Source organism: Spodoptera frugiperda, chromosome 4 (genome assembly GCF_023101765.2).
Source record: "Spodoptera frugiperda isolate SF20-4 chromosome 4, AGI-APGP_CSIRO_Sfru_2.0, whole genome shotgun sequence".
In the NCBI taxonomy this organism is placed as follows: domain Eukaryota; kingdom Metazoa; phylum Arthropoda; class Insecta; order Lepidoptera; family Noctuidae; genus Spodoptera; species Spodoptera frugiperda.
Window position 1 is genome coordinate 4,786,433 of NC_064215.1, and position 26,159 is coordinate 4,812,591.

General features: G+C 35.1%; 1 protein-coding gene across 3 annotated transcripts in view; it reads right to left on the reverse strand.

Moving 5' to 3' along the window:
• The window catches only part of LOC118272929 (heparan sulfate 2-O-sulfotransferase pipe), a 95,755-nt gene that overhangs the window by 68,896 nt on the left and 700 nt on the right, over positions 1–26,159 (reverse strand). For all 3 annotated transcript variants that reach the window (XM_035589661.2, XM_050693351.1, XM_035589662.2), the window contains exon 2: positions 25,359–25,641. In XM_035589661.2, coding sequence (XP_035445554.2) covers positions 25,359–25,402 — 44 coding nt within the window. In that variant the 5' untranslated portion in view covers positions 25,403–25,641. The remainder of the gene's footprint in view (positions 1–25,358; positions 25,642–26,159) is intronic.

Consider the following 26,159-nt stretch of genomic DNA (forward strand, 5'->3'; position numbering starts at 1 on the left):
ACTATAAATAACTTATTTACGGGATGTTAAGCTACAGAAGTCAAAGCTAATCTTAGTTCATTAGCTTCTCAGTCATTAGCTCAGAAGTGAACTAGTTAATTTGGTAATGTTAGTACTTAGTTAGAACTTGTGTGAATTACTAGTTAACTGCAGTTGTAAATTATCGGTAACTCGGTAACTGTTTCTTGACGTTTAACGTTAAAGTTTGTTACTTGTTCCAGTTATGATGGTAATGAGGTTAAAATTATAATTTTACTGATATTTTTTTTCTAATTGGTAATTACGAGTAGGTGCTGATGTGAGTTTTATGTTTATTTGTTAAGTAGATAGGTACGGTATTACTTGTATATTTTAAATTAATTGTTTTAATTCATTATTTAGTTTGTTATCGTTTGTTCATATAGACGTGAAAACAAGACTGCTCAACAGGTTTTCCAAATTAAAGTTTTAGGTTACTTAAGAACAGAGTTTTAAAGGCGTTTTACCTTTCCTATGATACTATACTTATATTTATGTTTGCAATCATTGATCAAATTCTACAAAATAAAAAGCAGAACTAAAACCAGATTGAAATTTGCAAATCTCCCAACATCTACTATACAAAGTTCCTAACACTCAATTACATAACACTTACCTGCAAACATACTTTAATACATACCTGTAAATACATTTTATACCCAACATATGTTTTAATTCTCCTATTTTACACTTGTTCCAAGCTATCCTAATCTTCAGATAACATTTAGACAGAACTGCGAGCAATTTAAATTGCACCAGCCAATAAGAGCTATGTTTGCAACTAAGATATGTAATCTCACAACTGCTTAAGTAATTACTTCTATTAACTTGGACAGTATTCAATTTATGGGGAAGATATTTACTTGGCACAGGTGTTATATAACAAACAGGTGGAATTATTTGTTTTTAAGTACAAAATTGCGGATGTGTTATCGTGTTAAATAATTGCAGGATTTTAGTGCTTGGCTATGTAAGTTGTGGCTTATAAGTAGATAATTAAAAAAGTTGTTATTTTGTAATTTCCTTAATGGATTTTCCCCCATTAGTACCACCCACCAAGTAACGTAATTGACAGACCTATCCCGGGATACAATTGGTTCATAAGGCCAGAAATCTAAATGTCAAAAAAATATTAAATTAGATATGTAGCATTTCCTTTGGTCTCGCAGAAAATTTAAAAAAAATGTTTACATTTCTTTTTGGGGTAATATTCCATCTCTCAAAAAAATACTTCCCCGAAAAAACACTCTGGTTTCCAATTTTCAAGTTTGACAGTCTCAGATGCCAGCTATAAGAAAAGCGGCCAGCGACAACGGTCATAAAGTGGAAGAAAAAAAATTAAATTTCAATAAAGAAATCTAACCAATTAAAACAGCCACTATATTACAATAACAAGATGGAAAAGACATACCAGATAACATCAACCTTTGATGTTGATCCGGTGTGTACTTTTTATAGCAAAAAACACGTAATAATTACATATTCTATAGAACTGTAAGTACGTAACAATGGCGTCAGTGATAGCCTTCGTATGAACGCAGGACGAGCGCCATTATAATGGTATCGGCCTTCACTCCACATCTTATCATTAAGAGTAGCGGTATCACAAGATTAATGTTACCCTTCCCAATATAAATTTGGAGTATACGATCATAAATTACATACAAGAGAGTGTAGAAATGATGTAGCCATGTTTGTTTTTTACAGCCTTTGAAATGATTAATAAATTGGTTCAATAATTTCAATCGTAAACATTAGGTCATCCACATATATCTATCTAGTCACGAGTGCTTGAAGTATAATACTGTATTTTTAGAGATCACTAATATTTTAGCTAATAGTAAAACTAGACTCTAAAAGTCTTGAGCGTCCTCTTTCTAAGAAAGTTGACTTAAAAATTGGGCCATAACATGACATAAGTAATATAGAAACTGAGACACACTGCAAAATGTTCCTACCTACATTTAAATGAAATTAAACGCATGCAATATATTAAGAAATCTACGAAACAGCGAAAACAACACTAGATAGTATGTAAATAAGCATCTACATTAATTCCGTGATGACATTATAATCAATTTTAATAATAATATCAGTATTTTCTCACATAAAACACTAATTAATTGGGTAATTAAGAGGATAGGTATAGGTAAATTATGGACTCTGTCTAGATTCTCGATTAGTTTTGCTATCTACAAAATCTAAACCACTATTTTGCATTAATTAACACTATAAATTATGAAGTTAATTGACTCGATACCTACCTATTTAAGAGAATTGTTTAATATTAGGCTGTTTCATTTTTTAAAAGTCTGCTGAAAATCGTTGGTATTAAATTAATTGAAATGTACGCCTTACTCACGTGAACTATTGGAGATGTGATTCACTGACACATTTGATTTTAGCATTTTGGTACATTTCATATGGAAAATGCGTTTAAATATCTGTCAGTTAGAAGCAAAAACTTAATCATATTTTGAAACTTACACTGAGAGTCGTAAGCGTAACTTTATTCACAAAAACCCACAGATTTTTGTAATCTGTATTACTCCCATTTGATAGCTATCAATCTACAAATCTATTAGTAAACATAAAAATAATTCAAGCTCTCTATGAATAATAATAGTAATAAAATATTACAAATAGAATCACAGTGAGCTTCTCTTTTAACTAATAAATATTAATACTACACGCAGCGCCAGAACTTACGATCGACATTCCAATAAAGTTTAATAAAATAAATTAAATGAAAGTATCGACCGTAAAGAAGATATAGGGTTATACTAATGTAATATTAATATTGAACATTGAAATACTAATAACAAACTATGTAGTACATAATGAGCAGTTCAAACGGCACCTTTTCACTTACATAATCAATTAATCACCCTAAAAGGAATTGGCTAAAAAGGTTGTCCTTTAAACTACATTATTGGCCTATATTTTTATAATAACTATCGTGAGACATGCTAAATTAACTAAAAATCCCGGTTTACTCACGTCAATTAATGGAGAAAAGCTCTATTAATTTCGAGTCACAGAGGGACTCTTCATCATGAGCAGCGTGCGTAGACGCGCCGACATCGCGCAGCCTACTGCGTCAATTTACGTGAGTAAGCCGTGATTTTTAGTTGATTTACTTTATTGGCCTTTTGTATGCAGTATAAAAACATACAGAGCATCGTGAAAGTTATAATAGATTTCCAAATTAATATATAAGCCTATTCTGCTACTATGACTAATATACATATACACATTTTAATACAAACGATGTCATGTATACAGGTACACAACACTACAACATCAGAACCTGTACTTAATAACCATGACGGAAATGCTTGTACAAAAGAGGGATGGTGTTATGCGGAACGTTATCCATAGCCTGCAGACTTGCGCCTGCGCAGGCTATCCGGGATGACAACGGCGAGGTGCCCCGCAGCGAGCTCGCCTTTGTCGGCGGCGAGCCTGCGCCCGCGCAACGCGGCCACCGTAATTAGCAACCGTTCATTAATCACGTATTCCCTTAGTGTGCTCGACAAACAAAGTAAAAGGCTTTTGACATTTATATTCAATTGAGTTTATGAGTATCATTGAAGTATTTAGAAGGTAATGAGTATTTCCTCCTTTTACGGTTTCGGTAGCCATGTTTTTAGTTTTACGTAATGCCTCTTAAATCTTCTAAAGGTAATGATTTTAGAAAAGTAGAAAGTAGTTAATTTGGTACTTAATTATTACTTTAAAGTTTAAACGATACTCGGTAATAGTTTTGCCTTTTACAAAATTTCAATTTATGGCAGTACGGTTGTTGCAGTGGTTGGGCAACCGGCTACCATGTAGTGGATTCGATTCCCGCACGTAACAACTCTTTTGTGATCCACTAATAGTTGTTTCGGGTCAGTGTGTTATGTGTGAACTTGCATGTTTGTAAACGCACCTACGACACAGGAGAAAAGTTAAAAAAACAGAAATAAGATTTATTGTATTACAATTCCTTTACTGTCACCAGCCAGATATGAACCGAATACGTCTCTTCTTTTAATCAATTAAATAATCGTAAAAAATCCGTACGATACATCATTATTTACAAAAGAATCGTAAAACAGATTTACGATTGCACGCATCTACCCATTACTGGTACAATATGATACTTAACATATCCGTTAGTTAATTGCTTTTTTAACTGCCGGCTTACGGTTATTCAGTAATTTGGCAAACGTGTCGCGATATAATTTAACCAAATTAGATTTTTTCCACAGAATATTATTATCTATCTCGCCTAGGGAGCATCGAACTCATTTGCGAAGGTATTTTAATATAAAAAAGGACTGTTTGTGGGATTTTAATCGGCAATTTATGTAGAAAAAGGTGTAAGGTTGGATTATTTACTATTAAAGTTATGTTTACTGGGTGTCTTGGAAAGGTTACTTTCAATCGTAAATTGTTATAAAATATTCATTTTATGTGTTCTTAGAGTGTCGAGAATTTATTATTTTAAAATTAAAATCTATACGTTTTACTAAGCATTTCAATTCTTTTTTTTCTATCTATCTTGTAAGCATATTATGAAAATATTTATAATATACTATATGTACTTAATATAAATGACGGCCCAAATACAGTAAGAGGTGCAAAGTTGAAAGATTTAGAGTGAGTTAGATACAGTTAACTGCCGAAAGAAAACTGTTGAAGGCGAATCCTCCGCTAAGCGTTGGTCACCAGTGACCGACATGGCGGTTAACACACAATACAATAGATACAATTTATTATAATTATAGAAATGCAATCCTCCTGTACATCGGTAACGGTATGAACTGTAAGCAATTTAAATCTGTATAAATCTATCCACGTGTAGTGATGGATCGCGGTAATCGTTTTTATGTTTGTTCCGTCCACCGTCCAGCTATTTGTCTGCAAAGCTATTGGGTACAGCCAACGGGCTTAGAATAGTTCTATGAATTACAAATATATAGGCATTACGAATAACATTTCTATAACAACCTTATATACCTATTAAATTCACAAGACAATTGCCTATACAATAAAATAGTATTAAAAAAATATAATAGAAACTTTACAAACATTGCACAGCTCACAAAAACAAACGATTAGTCGACTATTGAATTATTCTCATCCGTAACTTAACGGATATTATAATATTAACAAGTATCTAGACGTAATTATCTGTGACTAATTACTATCTACTCAGATGAAAGCATATAAAACTTAGAATTAGCATGCAAATTGCGAGACAAAAATAAAACAATGGATGAAGCGAAATGAATAATTTTTATCGCTTTCCAACACTTAATAATCTAGTCTTGTTAGAATATTCTGGATGGCTATCTTAAAAAAACCAACTGCTATATATATTGTAAGCTTGCAAATAAGAACCAAAACGTGCAAAAATATACGCAAGGCATCTCTGATCGCTTAAAGATGCGACTTTCTAAACTGTCTGAATGCGACATTAAAATCGCATAAAAGCATTTGCAGCTTCGATCATGTGATTCGCGGCTCGCGTCATATGAATTTTATCAGTCGACTCGTCCTCTCACTTTCTTGCAGCGACGGGCGCGTGGGATAACACATAACAAGCGTTTATGATCTATTCTATAGAGCAGCCCGCAGCTGCCCAATCCAACCACTTTTACTTTCAACCTCATCTCAGGTGAAGAGGTAAAACACTCGTGACATCACTATTACATGAACTAGTCACTAGCCAGTTCATTTTTAACCACATTTCGACAAGTTAACTCTCTAAGATTACTTGTAATTATTTAGAAAGTACATGGTTACGTAACGTTGAAGATGAGCTGAAGTAATCAGTACATTCGATATTCTGTGAAGTAAATACGCGTCATTACATTTGATACATGTATTGTGTATTGTAGCGAGACTTAATTATTAATGGCTGCTGTGTGTTCTCGCTTTCATTGTTATAAATATTAGCGTGAGGCACACGACAATTTGTTTATCTAGCGATGGGATCATGTCATGATGTCGCTCATGCGTGGGCCGCACACGTATCAATGTCACCGCGATACCATCACACGATGACAGCGAGGTGCCTTACTGTCAGTTCTAGTTCGCTAATGCTCCGATGAACTTACAATGAAAACAATAACGTAACGCTATGATTTGACATGATTTCTACAATTCTTCTGAACAATTGTGTAAGTCGAGTTCACTCGTAGAAAATAGTCCATTGTCTAAGTTCACGGTCTGTCAATATGTGCGAGTATCTTCAGTACGAGATGTAATACAATTGGACAATATCTCGCGCGGTATTTTATGAAGACATTTCAATTGTGTCTTTCTAATGATTAAACTGTAACGTCTTTATACACACGACTTACTTTGACGATGCAGCCGATATTAAAAAAAAGTAAAATGTTTGCATGCAACATATCGCCAATACGCATCACGCTGCATGCATTAAACCAGTTTTATAAAATGCTGTAGTGCATGTATAATATGTCTATGTTTTACTCATAATGCTAAAGTAAACAGTATATTACAGAAATGTAAAATGCACGAGATTAAGAACACCATCATTTACATCATTAAGTTCAGAGTTATGCCAAAATTCTTAAAAGTTATCCAAGGTGTGTTGTTAGGTACCTAGGTATAAACGGCACTATTAACGTTATGACTCAGAGACATCCCTATTATGTAAGTCTAAACACGCTTTTCTAGATAACATCTAGATACAAGATACCTGATGTCCTTTCTACCAGATTTCTCCTCCGTCATCGTCACGTGAGAGGAAATCAAGAACTTCACTAAAGACCAAATTCCGTGTGATGACTTACATTTACAAACATACAACTCGAACAATAACCAGATTGTATCACCGACAAACGATCGCCTAATTGAATTATAAACATCTTAACCGTCTTTCTATTATTGCAAATTGTTCGAAATTGCTTCAAAGCGTTGGAAGCGCATTTAAAATAAAATTACGAGACGAGTCATATGTAACATTATCTCGGGAGATTACTCAGGAATCTCTTCGTAGAAGTGTTTGTCGGGTATGCACTGAGATAGTGCATGCATGAGCATGAATATCAAGGCAGGAATCTAAGTGTAATGAGATAGTTTGTGGGTTAGATGCCGACGCCCGCGACGAGAATAATACCCGGCCTTTAGGGCATAACTTTAATTCCACTGGCAACCGCGAACGAGTTTATAGTCATGCGAAGCTGAAATGAAAGCGATCATAAATTTGTATTAGTTCTGAAGGAAATAATTAAATTAAGTGTAACGCTCTGAGGCCCTTGTTCGGTAGATAATGTAACATAACTCCTGGGCAAAATGTTGTTCAGCCCATCACATCCATTTTGCTTTAGTTACAAGTCAGTTAGCTAGAGGCACAAATAAAATTGCCCTGAGCTATAACTGAAATACGTAAATAAGCCTGGTAACTACTTCTCACCACATCAGAATTACTTAATGCAATCAGAGCCAGATGCTTAGCAATCATATCTGTAACCAACTAGGCCAATGAGGCAGTCAGCTAATGAAAACAATTTCACTGAAATGATCTTCATGAATAACTTTACGATCATTTCATGCTAAACTATGCAAAACATTTGCGTGAATGTTAAAATCTAGGTAAAACAGAAACTTAATTAGACAAGAGAGAAAAAATAAACAAAACATTGGTGTACGAATTTCTAACGTAACTCAATGACCTAAGATCTTGTTTTATAATTATGTCTAACTTTCTACGGTCGTAAGATAATGTAGTCAAAATAACTAGTTTGTCTAGTTAGAAGCTAGTTCGTGAATTCGACCACTGGTCAACCTGATACCGTACATGTGTAGCATGGTAATAACATATAGTGTGTGTAAAAAATCTAATTTCTCATCTGTTCATTGTTTGTCGGTTCATTTACATGATGAATCGACATTAAATTTTGACGCTTTCAATTTTTTTTTGTCGATTTCGCGCAGCGCTGCGTTCGACACAAACAAATTAACGGTCGATCAGGATCCAATCTAAAGTAGATCGCATCTCTGATATCTTCATATCTCGCCACTCAATTACTGGCGAGTGCTTAAATTAATCAACATTATTCACGTTAGCTGCTCTGCTTGTGGTTTTTTCCGGACACTCCACGACTTACTCGTATTGTTCTTTATAACAGACCACCAAGCTTATTTCCCCCGAAGGTATAGGCAGATTTGTATAGTATTTTTTGCCATTATATTGCTAGTTCTTAGTAGTGGGGGATGAACCGTTTACTTCGCTTCTTTCACATTCTTATCCTTTTCTATGTCTTCTATTTCCATTCTCACCAAACAGACGTCATGTGTCATAGATAATAGCAACAGACTAAGTACTTAGTACATACACTTAGTATAGACATAATAGTAAAAATCTTAGATACTTAGTACATACACTTATAGTATAGACTTTGTTCAACCGTGGATCAATTAATTTCCAGGACCTACCTCCGTGTAGTGATTCTCTTTTAAGTTTTATTGTTTAAAACGCGCCTGGAATATCCATTTATTATCACTTGTGTTATTTATTGTGTACTTTCAGCAGCTTTTGTTAAGCCTATTTCAAACAGAGATAGAATCACTCGCTTTGTAAGTACAAATATTAATAAAGCTTTCTTAAAACTATCTCTTTACATTTATTTTACGTTGATTAATTCCAATAGTGTGTGATTTTTGTCTAGAATAAAATTTTATTCATCTACACAGCTAGGTAATGCAGTAGGTATTATTATTCTTGATTGTAAATATCCATAGAAATGTACGGGCAGCAATGAGCAGTGATTTTAATGCTCGATAAATTAAAAGGAATTTTGGACAGCTTTTATGACAGTCGCGTAAAATAAAATGTATTTATTTTCTCACAAAAAGTCGCAGTTGGTCACGATAAGCTGAAGCCACCAGTGACGGTCACGCTACAACTAATTCTTTACGCTACACTAAATATTTTTTACTGGCCACACATAACAATGAATCCACAGAGAAATGTTGGTAAAAATAAAATAATTTCATTTGAAAACATTTACAAAAAGTACGTTCAATGTCAATTTACAAGATTAAACAAAAAAACTGAAGGTTACACGCAGAGCAGCGAGAGACATAACAAAAGCTCAACGCTACGTGTTGCAAGCAGAGCTTAGGTATTTTTCTCTAACTAGATCGCCACACAACGTCTACGTACTCTACATGTACTGCGTAACACACGTAGCTTGCTACAGCTTCACTGCTACGCAACGTTAACGTAGCTTGCTATAGCTTCAATGCTACACTCTCTACGTATAGCTTGCTACAGCTACTACGCAATGTCTAAGCTTGCTGATTTAACCTGGTTACGACCATTACACAAACTTTATAACTAATATTATGTTTAACGGAATTATCTAACAATTCGCAATCACTTCGAGTGCATTTATGTATTTTTTATTAGTTTATAACCAATTTATGCATTGTGTTTTTATAAAAATGGTGAATGAAATTAATCCATCTAAGGATCGAATCTGAGTCCAAGTCAGAGACAAACTTTGAAAGAGAAGTTTCAGAATTCTGTTTTGTACATAATGTTGTAAACAAATTCAATCGACTTGAAAATCGTGCTTACATAATTTGCCCGAGCACGGATGATTCGGCGCACACTCGAGCCTCCACACTCGCTCGCTATCAATAGGGAGCACTGACTCCTGTTGTAACTACTTAACTTTTTTCGTATTTTTTTCTCCTCAATCCACTGACATTGACATGACGCGTCCATGTAACATTAGCGCGCGAAACCTAACACTTCGCGGTACCAGACGTCAAAATATTGCTAAGATCAAGCAATCAACTGACAGGATCAACAACACCTTTTTGTTAATCAACCGTTAAGTCGCCTATTAGTCAGATAATAGTCATAACTAAATATGTTATTATAGTGTCCATTACAAATTGTATATTCTCCGGCTAATGAATATTTATATGCGTTGCTGTAATTTTATTTGATATTTCTGCTATTTAAATGACGCTATGATTCGCGTTAGGCATCCATTTTATGGTTTGGCGTCACGCTATGTGTGGATAAGTTTCAATTTAAGATATTATGCTTAATGTCATATTTTTATTAACTCAACGACCGTGAAAGTTTATTACAGAAATCGTTTCAAATTTTCCATGCGGTTTGTGAGTGCTATTGAAGTTTACGATCTTCTTAGAAAAGTGGCTTTCAGCTCGACGTAACTTCAAGCAATATTTTTTTCAATAATTTATATATTTATACAGTGTGTTTGTAAATATGTACGGTACCTAATTGTATCGTATATCTATTACATCATTGACCAATTATTATACATATATTACCTAAATATTCATTTGCACCATACATATTGTCTCCGCAACTGTGGCATTATTTGGCCTTTGTACTATAATTGTGCATAAATTAAAATAAAAATAAATTTAATAAGAATTAAAATGCCATTGTTAAAACCCACAAAAAGTAAATAAGCTCCTCAATCTACATTCCCAAGAAGATAGACATGAGATAAGCAGCGATAGTTCATACGTTAAGGCATTAGCATACATCAATAACTTCGATAAGTCCACGCTTCACACCACACAATAGGCAATTTATATAGAAAAAGTCTATTACTCTGTCTATACATATATGCATAATATGCTTCCATTATAATATTATACAGTTAACAGCGTTTATTTGGCACGGGTTTCTATACAAACTTTTAAATCAAAAATAATATTCTAATGGAACTTATTACTAATATGCATATCAGAGATTATGTTTGTGTAACGGAATGAATTACACGCTGATGAAGTTGCGGGCACAGATATCTATACTTTTGTGTCCGAAAATCATCATCCCACGCGGACGAAGTCGTGGACAAAAGTTAGTTGAAAAAATAGATATTGTCTTACAGAATAAAACATTTTATACTTCATCAAATGAATTAAATATACCTATTAATTTCTAAATTCACATAAAAAAATCGCAGAAAAATAATTATAGGAATAAACAACGATCCATCACAATAAAGTACAATACTACCATCGATGCAGTTTTTTCATGAAACTTATATAAGATTGAATTACAAACACGTGTCTTATTTTAAAGTTTCCATTTTCATGAATTTGAAAGTTTATCTTCAAAAGTTTGTATGAAAACCCATACCACGAAACGCTCTTTGCACCTTCGACGGTCGATCGTCACACGTTTTTTTTTTACAGAGATAAAAAAGTGATCACGACTGGAACCTCATTTGTCACAATTAGTCAAACATTTTGTACTAAGATCACAAGGTTATAATACTTCTATGTGATTATTGTATTTTTTATATTACTTACATGTACCCTTGACAGATATGAGTGACTAATATTTTTTCGTATGATTGATGTAGTTAGTGTACTGAGTTTTATGTATGTATGGTATTATGTTAAGTCATTTTCGACTAGGGTCATTGTTAGTGTTTCTTATACTGAACAATGGATTACGAATTAATACACACTTACAATAAAAATCATGTGACGAAAAAACCGAGATTTTATGTTGATTTTCTAGTTCCAAGTATTTTAAAATTAAACCTTATGTAATATGAGTTTGTTTAAATTTAGATTAGATTTGGATTATAGCCATGTTTGTCCCAAAGCAGAGCAAAGGCCTCCCTACCCTCCTTCCACTCCTCTCTGTGCAAAGTCTTTGAGAGTTGTTTATTAAACCTTAATCTTAATCCATAATTATTTTGCCTATATTATGGAGAAAGCAAGAACGTTACGACTGCCTCGTTGGTCGAGTGGTCGCAAGTGCGACTGCCGAACAAGGGGTCTCGGGTTCGATTCCCGGGTCGGGCAAAGTATTACTGGGCTTTTTTCGGATTTTCGAAAAATTTCTCAGTTGTAGCACGGAGTCTGGAATGGTGTCCAGGATATGGCAATAGGCTCACCCCCTATTACATGGGACTTTAACACAAAATGGTGAAAAGTGGGTGTACATTGTATAGCGGCATTACGTGCCGTAATGTGCACCTCTGCCTACTCCTTCGGGGATAAAAGGCGTGACGTTGCAAGAACGTTATAACTATTCAAAAACAATATGAATATTTTTAATGTTTTATTTACTTCAAGAACAGTTTTTAAAATAGTAAATAAATTCTAAAAGTCTAAGCTAGGTCTTAAACACATGGCAATCTTGCGAAGTCGCTCGTAACAGTCAATTAGAATAAGAGTTACTCCTTTGCAGTCACGTTTGAGGAGTAAACGTTAAAGGATTTAAATACAGAATAAACTCAACTTTGGCTATTTAGATGCAGATATGTAAAAATATTGAGGCTATAAAGCGTATTTGTTTAAATGATATTCTTCATAAACTTTTATTATAGTTTAAAATTAATATTTAAGAAAATTTTAATTTTCTTACAACTTTTTAATCTAAACTGCGAGTATATTTTATTGAATACTAGCTGGCCCGGCAAAGTCCTTATCACCCCAAACATTTTTTTTTCTCACCATTTAAGCCATCCGTGGACTTTCACAAATAACTTAAGATCAACATTTGCCAAATCGGTCCAGCCGTTCTCGAGTTTTAGCGAGACTAACGAATAGCAATTGATTTTTATACATATATAGAGATAGAAATCATCAATCCATCAATATAATACCTATCTTCCAGTATAAGTGAAGAAAACTAAATACTTCTATTCCTTTAAACATCACCATCGAAACATTTGATTTTGCGCAGTCACATTCACCACTTTAGAACCAAAGAGGCACTGCACTAACCTACACTCAAAGAACGTTAAAGGCCACATTATAACCAAGCAGAGTTAATTAATGAGTGTCGAACAATAACTAATGTGACTAATGAACAGACAGACTGTAGCACGGTTTGTTATCCTGTATCATCGTGTGAGTATCGGAGCTAGTAACATGTTCGTTGCATGGCTCACATAGCGTCAGTGCGAAAGTTTAATTAAAAGATATGTCAGAGTTATTGTCATTTTGTACAATGGGTGAGGTTTTATGGGGGAATATTTGTTTAAATGATTGTTTGTTTATATTTTAAAGACTATATTATATATAGTGTTTATAGTACTAGGTTTGATGGCCTCATTGATCGAGTAGTCGCAAATGCGACTCGGCAAGTGAAAAGTGGGTGTACATTGTGTAGTGGCATTACTTGTACGTGCCATAATGTTCACCTCTGCTTACCCATTCGGGAAAAAGGCGTGACGTTGCATAGATTAGAGTACTAATAACAATTCAATTATTACTAAGTTTTATTACACAGAAAAATCGATGATTTATGTTACAAATATATTTTTCTAAAACCAACACAATAAACTTTAAAATGTTTAATTAAACAAACGATATAACCCCGTAGTTGAACAATTTATTCACCGAACGTTAAACAATCAATACATAAATATTTCGTCCGCCAACATGAATCAGTTTGTAAAGTACAACAGTGGTTAGAACAATGCGAGTCTATGAATAACTTTATCTTCGTGCCCTTCAGTACATCTGAAGTTTAAATTAATGAGCATACTACATAAGGAACAAACTAAATTATCTACAAAAGTAAGATTCGAGTTATCAAAATATAGAAAATAAAATAATCTTAAATGACCAGTCTACGACAAATACACGGTAAACTTGGTATCCTGAAACCCCGGTTTAGCTTCAAGATAATCTTTCCTTTCCACTTAGCATTTGAATTCAATACAATTTACAATGTACTATTGTAATATTCTGTAATAATGTCAGTTACAAAATGCTCCTTTGAGAACGATGCCACGTTTCATACAAAAGACTTCAACGCGTTTTCTCAAGCAGTGAATGCAAGGAAATTGAAAAAACAAGCGTTTCATCCATCTGATATGAATTTTGTACATCGTTGAAGTGCTTAATTAGACTTTATTTTTTATTATAGATGTAATGAGAATTTGTTAAGAATACATTACAAAATTCTTAGTACGACCATCAAATCATAAACTTGTTGTAATTTGTGACAAAGTCATAAAACATACACATTAAAACCATTGCGAGAAAATACACACTTAATCGAATGAAATTGAATCTGATCTATGGGAACCGATTAGTGAAATACAGTCACCGATCGTTGGGAAATGTAACAACAAATACGTGTACGGTATTTAGCCGTTAATGTATACTTATAACGGAAAGTTTTTGTCAACTCGTGTCTTAATTGGATTATCCTACAATGCAACCTTCCGTTGCACCTCGAACACGCACGGTACGCTCTGATTACCAATCATGCACACGGAATTAAACTCTATTTTTTAACATATAGGATTGAATTTCCCATAAAGATCCAGGCTTATGTGAAACAAACAGTAATTACGCACTAAACAATGCTAAGAGCAATGTTTAAAAACTAGGGCTCTAGGAAATCACGCGAAATAAGGCCTTACCAACACTTGCGGTTGATGAGATGTCTCCGTGCATCTACACTTCGTCCTGGTTTGCGAAAACGAACTTTAACACGATTGTAGAAGGATGATAATCGTGGTGGGTGGTTATCGCAACGCTTGAGTGCGGTTTCCGCAGAATGCCGGAGTGTTGCAGTGTCATCTGAGATATATGTCACTGTTATAAGATCGACTGTGGCGTGACGTCCGTCGCGAGATAACGTGGGCTAGGTACCTACGTTTTTTTTTTGAGGGGAGAATATCATCCAATGACTTCTCCCGCCTTGGGCGAGGCGAGAGGGAGTGTCAGACTCTTACTGACTAAAAACCACCCCGTTCCTTCTCCTGCTTTTCGAGCCGGAGCCCCGGTAAACCCGCTAGGTAGTCCGCAGCTCCGGATCTAGGTACCTACGTGCACGTAGATACGATTGTTTACGGTCACATTAAGGCTACGGATGCGATAGAGCAACAATGGTGTCACCTTCGGATGTTTAAGTATCTAAGCAATTGTTCTATGTATAGGTTAAGAATTCTATAGATAGTAGGTACTTGTTATGTATGTAGTACTTGATTCCCAAAACAAGTAAAGTTGATTTATGTACATCCTTAGATTGTTTCGTAAGTAATCTTATAACTTTATAGTTATTAATGTAAGTTCTATAATAACTTAATTGCTAACAGCTATAAACTTCACAATAATGAATTGTTAGTTAATTAGAAAGTAATAGTAGTAAAATAGTATAGTATTGCGTAGTCAGGCGGATATACCCGTACCTACACATAAATCAATGTAAAGTATTTCTGATTCATACTTAGATCTTACAATCTCACTTACAAACTAGTCTAGATCTACAACACAAAATCAAATGACAGTACAACACAACTACTACCTACATCAAAATGATAAAAAAGAAACAAATAAACCACAACAAAATCTTATTAAAAACACATTTCAATTTATAGTTAACGTCGAGCAAAAACCGTCATCAGACGTTACATAACGAGTGGAGGCATTAAGACATAAATAACAGTTGTCACGTCGTCCGCGGTCCGACCACTTTGTCACCGCGGCCGCCGGCGAGTTCAAGGTCACACATAACTCATCATTTCCCACGGCCCTTACATTACCATTCATCACAAAAAAACATTTGACCCATTCATTTTTTTCACTCATAAAAACACATCAATACTACAAATAAACGGTATAACTGATCGCTTTAAAAGATTCCGTGATGTTACAACTTTCACGGAAAATCTTCGTGTAATTCCAATTCCAATATGGCGTAAACGACAAAAAAGTAATACGGGCCACTTTCTGAGCCGTCATGTGTCTATAGGATGTTATTGTTCTCGCGGCGCTGGTATACAGAGTGCTCCAACCACGTGGATCGAGTACGAGTTACTATGATAGCTACCCAGCTGCTGTCATATTAACCCGATTGAAAAGCTTGAATGATGGGGTATCTTCGCATGTGCGTGTTCTTACACAATTAACTACAGACCATAGATAGAGTTTACGGTCGTTCAGACTAGTTCGCAGCTTCGCAGTAGTGTATGTTTGTTTAACAAAAAATAATATGTGTTTACTGCCTTTTGTCGCGTCTTGACTTAGTTTGTGTTACTTATATTTTTATTGTAATTGAGACATCAAGTATAATATTCTAATTTCAGCATTAGAATGTATCTGTCATGACAGATATTAGATACATATTAACTTTCATTTATTTGGACCAGACATTTCGCTTTCTATGTTCAAAACTGACTGCATTTTATAACTTGCAAATATGCTATTAAAAATATATTCACGCAATAAATGTCAAAACTTTCATCGCGACGACATCGACCGGCATTTGTCCTGGTGCCACACTTGCGGGGCGGCGCACGCGCATCGAATATTTACCACATTCAGATACACTTCATTACCTACCACTAGCATACGTCATTACCGTGAATGACAACCAGTTAAATAGCAATAAATGTAGAAAGTCATTCAAGCTTTCTTTGTGGTTATCAAATTCGAATGTAATTGAATGAGAGATGAGAGTAACGAATGGACATTGAGTAATTTCCTTTAATACTGTCTGGCTTACGGAAGCACATTGTTGCCGACCTAATAGCCGAGTTTCACACACTCCGCGATTATCCATAAACCAGCGACGTAAACGATAGACACCGGCGACCGACGAATATGGAACGGTAACTCTATAAGACAACAAAAACTCCATTCATGCAGTGACCTCTACCAAATTATCTAACTGTTCGACACTTAATTCCCGAACGCAGAGCACGTCGATGTTTCTTTACAAAACACTTACATACTAGAATTTACATTTCAAATTGGAGATAAGACAAAATAGACTCGTTACTTTCTTGTTTAGTTAGAGGCAAATTCTTTTGTGTGTCTATGTAACGTGTAACGACACGAATAGGTTTAAGTCTCGCATTGCTGCGCCCGATACAAAGGAACGGTTTCCTTGCGACGCGTAATACGGACAATACAATGCCACTTCTTCACGATTTACCAAGATGTGTTACGCTATAGACGAACATTGTTTTTCGAACAATCGTGACAAAATTTTACAAATTTACATCTATTAAGCTTTTTGTGCTGTTTTGTCCAATTATGGTTTTAGATGGCTTACTGCTGCATAAGAAGGATTTGTCATAATTAATATAGCTACATAGCAGGGTTCTAAGAATACTATGATATCTAGAACATCCATGATTAAAACTAAAAAAAGGATTTTTTAAGACGGGTAATATACCTAATACCTTCTCCTAAACCCGAAAAATACTATGCTGAAAACCGCATCAAAATCGGTTTAGCCAAAGGAGAGACAATAGCGCACAAACATACATACATACTAGTTAAACTGAGAACCACCTTTTTTGAAATCAGTTAAAAATTATAATTCACTTACATCTGCAACCTAAATCATACATGCACAAATACAAGAAAAAGGAAAAACGACTGCCAAGATCAATGCAAAGCATGAATATGTTAAAACTATCAGTTTCTCACACAACATGCGATACATTAGAAATATGTTCAATGGTCCAAGCAAGACTTGTTCGATTAACATGAACATAACTTACTGGACCGTCTTGTTCAGTCGAGCTGTCGCGGATCGGAAGCGCAAACCTGAGCTTAGCGAATTATTTTTTTAAGGGGAAATTCCATTGAATTCTTCCTTTTGGGCGAGTCGAGAGGGAGTACCAGACTCCTACTGACTAAAAACCACCCTATTCCTACTTCTACCCTTCGAGCCGGCGCCCTAGTAAAGCTCCGGATCGAGCTTAGCGTCTTGGGTTCGATTCCCATCTTAGAGTAAGAGTTGTAGAGACTTTCGATTTCCAAAAATGTTAAGCATTATAAGATAATTAATTTAGACTTTTACTATCATAGTTGGTAAATAGACACTGTTTTTTTTTTCGTTAGTTGTATAGCACATAGTTTATTAACAGTTTACTTCTCTGCCATTCAGAAGTCACATATAATAAAAAAGCTTGCCTCCATTATTATAACTGGCAAAAAGATACTGAATATTCACCAGATCTATAGCTCATTGAACAGTAACACTTCTACCAATCGGAAGCTATATGTAATAAAAACCATTCCCTATGTTATGTAGCTCACTAAACCAACTAGTAACGAAGTCATCTTCGTGCGCAGGTTAATATGTAGTTAAATTAATGTTAGACTTAGTGCTCGCTACTGGATCATGGAACGGTTACGACTGGTCATGCCTCTCTGCCAGCTACTTATTAATTATTGAGGGAATGCTTTCCGATGCGGAGGAAGGAAGTGAAGCGAAGAGAACTAACTGTCAGACTCACCACTGATGGCCTAGACCTCTAACAAATACTAATTTATTAATTTACTAGTTGACCCAGTAAAGGAGAAGGGGACTTCATCATACATTTCTGGGCCCAGGTGTTAACTGAATCAAACTAGCCTTATTTGTAAGAGGATATAATAACAAGGCCTCACTGAAAATTTGGTGAAATTTGGCTATCCAGGAATCAAGTTATATGTACCTAATGTAGTAAAAGTGAGGTTATATTATAACATTGCAGTTTTTATGTGTTTTTTACGAAATACTTTTGAATAGTTTTGGTTGTGTTATGGTTTTAAGCAAGGAGCGTGTCTGTATTGCTACACACGCGCGTCAGGTGTGCAAAGGTCTACAGGCCGCGTCTAACTTGCGTGCGTATCGCGTCTGTATCGCTACAAACGCGCGTCGACGGCGCGTTTAAAAAACGTGGTGTGCATAGGCCCTTAGACGCAGTAGGCACTAATCTTTTAAAAACTAAAAAAGGGACAGGAGGATATATAAATAAAACACCAATATTAGTATAAAATATGTACATATTATTCATCTTCAATAATTAGGAGAATGTCATCTAAGAATTGTGTAGGGGGCGGGGTACGTATATTTTCTTGGTATCTTTCCCAATTGAGATAATGGTAACCATATTATACGGGCTGAGATGCACGCCACTGACGAATAACTGATAAAATCGCCACTTCTTCCAAGACTCTTCTGCCAATAGAGTTACTGCGACCAGTCGCAATCGTACAATTTACACAGCGATCCATGTCGTCAATATCCGATTGATAGGCTTAAACAGTTGTCCAAAATAGAGAGTCAGGTAATTTAGAGATGCAAGATCCGTCAAAAGTCCTTTATAAAGCCGAGGTCGTGGGGTTTAACAATAAAACATGGAAAATACATACGTGCGCACTCAGAACGAAACACAACGAACGAGTGTCATCTGTCAATCGGTGACTGACTGATGTCAGACAGAAGTGTTTTAAGAAGTTTAAATCACAGAGTACGTTATACATACATTATTTTACATACATTATTACACAACTTAATTTAAGTTTTCTCGCTTCCTAGATAGAAACAAGGTACCATATTTTGTGATTTCCCTTAGAAAAATATGACGGTTTTTTTAATATACATTTCAACTAGTTAACTGCTGGGCCCAAAAGTCCCCTTCTCCTTTCGTACAGCCTCAATATATTTTTTCTCACATATTTTTTATTAAAAAAAAACGTTGCCCCGCATTAAGATTTTCTCCTGTGTCGTGGGTGCGTTTACAAACATACAAGTTCACATACACATGACACCCAGACCCAAAACAACAATTTGTGGATCACACAAAGAATTGCTCTGTGCGGAAATCGAACCCACTGCACGTTGCACTGCAGCCAGTTGCCCAACCACCGCGCCAACCGGGCAGTCTGAATATATTCACATGTAACACACAGGTTATCAAGTTAAATCATTGAGTTTTAGGACACCCTGCATACAATTGAATTACATAGGTAATACAATTAATTATTAAACAATCACAGAACAATAGCCAGGAATAGTAAATTAGTTAAATTATATGAATGCTAATTATTTCTTGCTATTGATGCGTAATTAGTTGCCGAGCTGATTGCTAAATACGGAAGAGGTTGTTGCCATGTTAAGATGCAGTTCAATCGACAATATTTTAAACATTTTAATATGAGGTTTTTAGATGAGTAAATCCACCGTTTACATAGATGAATAATAATAACGTTACACTTTCGTTGTGTGTGCAAATTAACAGATCTCTTGACATTTCTGAAGTCATATACTTCTTGTACCACGTATTAAATCGGATTTTACTATTCTCACAAATATCTTCAATATACACCATATCCTAACTAGATAGCAATCTCCCAGGCTATCACGACATACACCGGACGAATCTGACATTATGTAACATCTTGTTACAGCTCAATGCCAACTCCATCCGACAGACTCGAGAACTTAAACCAATTAATTAACCGTATTAAAACCCCATGAATATAAATTACTTCGCTCACTTGAACTCTAATAAGCAGATGCAACGACTGCAAAACACGAAGATACTGAATTTACATAATTACAACAGGAGTTAAGTATTGAAGAATAAAGAAAAATGGTCATAACAAACTCATAATGAGTAATTATTGTGTTTCGTTGTGTGAGTGAGGTTACCGGAGGCCTAATTCCCCCCTTCCCAATCTTCCCAATCCCCGATTTCCGAACAACAACCCTTAAATTCCTAACCCCCAAAAAGCCGGCAACGCACTTGTAGCGCCTCTGGTGTTTCAAGTGTCCATGGGTGCCGGCGATTGCTTACCATCAGGTGATACGTTGGCTCGACTACCGGGCGTGTTTCATTAAAAAAAATGTGTTAATCAAATACGCTTTAGAGTTAAAGCAATTGTTAGTTACGTGGTTATTACAAAACTTGTAGGTAATAAAAGTACGAAATAAAGTAATATGATATAATGAATGTTTGGAGAAAGTGATGTTATGTTTTCGTGGACGGTGGTGTGTGAAGACGCGACGCCTATGGCCCGAAGTTCAGAGAGCGGAACGTACGGCGCGACATTCGTACAGCGATTGTATCAAAGACCTAATGACCGATTTCACTCAATTCGCCATCTCTGATTACATGTTATTACGTTCGTTAATACTGAGATAGACGAAAGGAAAGTATTTTTGCAAGACTTTTTTGTATAAAAAGGAAATATGTGTAATGAAGGTATATTTTTTATTAAACATCATTAATTTTAACACAGAAGACTTGAGATTACTTAGAGTTCACACTAGAGCTGTGAGTAACAGGAAAATAATTCCAGAGATGCAAGAAGTAAAATAACTCGAACTAATAAATCTACAATTAATCAAATAGGTAACAGACAAACTAACTAAAAGCTTCTATCACTTATCAGTTCGAAAACCATTTCCATCTACAAACAAAATCAATTCTAAACAGCCAAAGAAAACCACGACACAAGACTCGATTTATTCCACTGAATGATGACTAACATTACACAACCGGAGCGAATTCTAAACCAAATGTACCAGCATTATATCAAACACAAGACATGGACTAGTCAAGTCCATGTAAAGCGATCACTTATTCATGCCATCCGAGAATACGGTACACACACCTGCTTCGTGCCACTAATTCCTGCAACTTGACTTGAATAACAAAATATGTTCTATACTCCATACTTTATACAACTCTTGTCTATCTTGTTGTCTAGTGTCATTTGGTCACTTCCCTAAACATTGCAACTTAAAGCCATTAAAGTTTGAATACCTTTCGCATAATACTTACTTACCACATTTGTAACTTGTCTATATTACCTAAATGAGGAAAATATTTCTGTTAAACGATTACGAAAGTTTGTTAACTAATATTTGCTTTTCAAAAGCGTAGAAAGTAGACGTTTTTGTAAAAAAAAACGCAAAGAATAGGTAGCTTTTGTTTAACATTTTCCGTATAATTTTTAAATTAGAAACTCCTTTTATGTTTCCGTATGTGTCGTCTAGACTAACTTCGTTGTTAAAATAAATGTCACTTTCGTTCCATTTATCATTATTTACAACAGAAATAAACACGAAACTATATCGCTCGATATTAATTGTTCCAACAAAAAGTGTAAGACTTTATAATTGGTATCTATCTACCATGTTATATGCACACGAGATATAACATTGAGTATTTATTGCCTGAAATTAAGGTCATTGCAATTATGTGATTTCTTTCATGCTCGTGAAATCAAGGCGACGAAGTATTGAAGATGATGCACATGCGCAAACGACGACAACGGCCGTCGCGCGACGCAAGCGCAGCCGCCGTGCAATTGGAGCATGAACGCAGTTTCTCGATGAGAAATATTTCACTGATTGACGTGCATTATTATGTTTAAAATACGAGAACTGTAAATATAATTGTCTGTAATAAATAAAATACAAGTATCTGTTCCTAATTGAGTTGCTTTGCTAAGCTTTTGAATTTAAGATCTAAGTGATCTACTTTTACGACTTTTCTTTCATAAATATTCAAGAAATGTGGTCTAAAAAGGAAAAACTAAATATACAGAAAAATATTTTTACCGTACGCGTGCGTGTATCTACTTAAGCATTACAGGAAAATTTTCATATTTATAAAGTTGATTCATAGTGATAATCAGTTATCTATTTATTAAATTGCAACGGGCTCAGAGTGGTAGATCAATAGATTTCATATTACTGTCGTTATCACACATATTACGTGCACCTAATCCCTACTATCGCACGTAGGCAGGCACCTATATCAAATGGTCATATTAATACAGAATTGCCTCCTAAAAGAGCCAATTTGGAAAAGTGTAGCTATGATCATTGATCATTCTTAAGAACCCTTATTTATGGCTACTTTAAGGATAGATATTTAGCACAAAATGATTCATAATTCTTACTCTATCAGACCTATCTACGAACAAAACAATTAATTGAAAATGACCGTCGAAATTCTCCTTAAAAATATCCAAATCAACATCTTCATAATTATGGCAACACTGAACACATAACGCGACAGACTTAGAACAACCGTAATGAACTTCCGTCTACTTCGGGGAAACAAACAGTTTGTTGTGTTGTCAACAATCATTTTACACACAATGCTGACTAACTGGAATCATCTGAGAAAGAAACGAGGAACATTCATCATTAGGCTGTCAAAGAAATCATCGTCAAAGACGGATGTGAATTAAACTAGATAATTGTTGTACAAATGATTACTGAAAGGTTAAAACCTAAGTAACAGTAGCTTTTTTAATGTAGTACCTAGTAAGCATTTGTCTTGTACATGGAGGTATACAAAACCAGTTTATAATGGTCTCGCGTTGTATGATCTTTCCGCACATTCGACGGTCAGTTAATTTTGGTTGCTTAGCTTGAAGGGTAACCGTGTGTACGATGTGAGTCGACCACTTTCATTGTGTGCGCACCCTTCTTCCGTTTTCACAAGAAAAGGAATGTGTTCACACCATGTTGAATTATGGTGATTATGATCATAGTAGGTATTGACATGCAGTTAACAGCTAATCCCTATTAACTATACAATATACTTCTTATTTCCTCCAGATGACGGATGTTCAATTAGGTATATCTGAATTTCAGAATTCTGATATGAGTTTTATAAAACTCTATAAAAACGCAAATGATCAAACTGGTTGTCTGATCATTTGCTTATAAAAAGAAGTTGGAAACTATAGGAAATATTAAACCCACAGGAAAATAAATTCATTAAGTATAGAAAATGAAAAAATGTTAATAAAAAGTAGCAGCGCGCCGATCGCCGAGCCTCTACTCATGGTATGAAACTAGTCGAGTTCCTTATCAAACAGTTACATAATAATAATTAATTAAGTATGTCTCACAAAAGTTGTAATAAAATAAATAAATATGTGGAAACTTCAGAAAAGCCAACATTATCTAAGAAAATCAAGCGGAACAAATGATTCATAAACACAACATAATTCAAATCGTTCACTATTTATGAACAGAAACAAGGAACACATAAAATGTTGACAGCGAACAAAACAACAAGTCCATGCCCTTTGCAAGAAAACACAATGAATAAATAATTCAATAGGATGAACTTCATTTTGCATAATAACACAGTTTGGTTGAATAGAAACATATATCATATGGAAATATCAAGAAACAACGAGGCATTGAAAACACCTTCGACCACAGTGAGCATTAGGTAGAAGGACCACACTGCTACCACAGACCATAAAACTGTTTATTTCTTAATTTTCACGACACCACGACAGGTTACTTGTTTATGACTACAGAGATTTTTTTGCTTTAAATTGATACTGGCCAATCTTTTATATTAATTTGCGAGATGCGACAAAATAGATGAATTTAATATTTGGGTAATTTTATATTTAATATTTGGTAATTCATTTGGTTATTCGTATCTCATTGTAAGCGGACTGTAAGTTCTTATGAGAAATAAATTCCTTTAAAGGTACGCCTATAAAAAAAATTAAGCACTCAGGTTAGGTTAGAGGATAGACCCAACTAACTCGATAAGTACCTATCATGAAGCTCAACCGGTGACTAAACAAGAATGTACCGAAGATCATGTAGCAACTGGAATTACTGGATGAGAGCACTTGTAAAGCGTAGAGATACTATTGTATGCTTTTCATCCTTCTGTAATCTCAGTAAGCAAATAAAGCGTCTCATGGCTTTGCGCCAAGCACCTGCAGTTTAAACGGCACGTTACATACAACTAGAAGTTACAAGGAGCAAACTTTGTTAAGATAAGCACGTTTTGCTTAAATTCAGCCTGGCTCCGTATCTTTCTGCAAAACTTTGAACTATATTCTGAAAGCACTACTTTACTTAAAGCAACTCATTAAACTGCAGCTGTATGCAGAATATTTCCGCACGGAAAATAGAACAATTTATTATTAGACATTGTTGTATTTTGGTAGTTAGGTATATGTGGGTACATCTCTAGATGTTTAAATGTAAATATTTGACTTTCTAAGTATTGATTTATGTACCTAATACTGTGTTAATATTTATACGTTTTAGCACGAAATGTTCCTAGTGGTTCCTTGTTTGAACTAAAGGTAATTAATCAGTATTATAAAGTTTATTCATACAACACGACCGCGGCTAGGTATGTAAAAGAACAGAAGATAAGTACGTTAGCATGGAAGTCAACGCACCATTGTCAGTTCCCGGCAACAATGCTCGTGATAAAGTTGACAAAAAGCGCACACCGCCAGTCTGCCGTGTCATTCACCCGAACGTGGAAATCGATGTTTACATCTCCGATTTTAATCGATTCGACAATCGAATCAAATGACAAATAAATCGATGTTTTATCCCCAGAATTTATTTCTTTGGTTCTAATTGCAATTAGTTATGGTCGTTGAATCTGGGTAAGTAGTGAAGTAGTGTTTGACATTTGCAAGGCGCATTACAGTGGACAGTATTCCGGCGTGGAACACGATATAGTAAGTAGTTGAACAATGAGAATACTGAACACTTAGTCTTGAATACTATAATCATTATAAAAGTAGCTGAAGAAAGTGCTTACCTCTTGGGCACACTAATCCGCCGCTGCCGGAACAGGTGGTCCATTGTTCCTCCGCTCTGCTTTGTCTTTGCACTTCAGCTCGGCCTCTCCCACACAAATATAGGAAATTACAAACTTTCACTTAATCTTATGTTTACGTTCCGTAGTGTCCACAGTATTTGGTTTAACTATAACTGATCACTGTCCGCACTGGTCCACTGAATCCCTCAAGTGTTCCTGGTTCTAGACCTACACTTGGTTTAGTGTCCCGAGCTATGTACCTCGATCCTACCTTAGCTACAGTCTGCAACAAAAATGGGAGACGTCAATAAAACGATCGAATTACTAATAGGACTTAACACAGCGAGGAAATATTTTAAATTGACTTTTCTAGAGACTTATAATTAAATAATATGATGTTATAGTATCAGTAGTAATAGTTTACATACACTGTAATATTGTATAATGTAACAGTGTATAAACATACGAGCTACAATTCAATAGATACGAGCATCGTTCGTCAAAACATCGTTACTGTGTGTAATAAGTACTTAAAGTAGGTAAGTTCCTAATTACCACTGGACAATAACCGATCTAAACCGTAGCAATAAGATGAATGAATTAATTGATGGTATCTAATATCATTTTGGCGGTTACATTCGTGTGGAGAAAGTGAAGGCGTGTGATGCGCCGGCGCAGTCGCGCTCCTCTCGCTACTCGCTACATTAACATTAATCACGAGCACAGCTTTAATAACACCTTGAATTAATGTTTGTTTCTCATTTGCAAACTTCACGATCATACACAATAGAGGAGGAATTA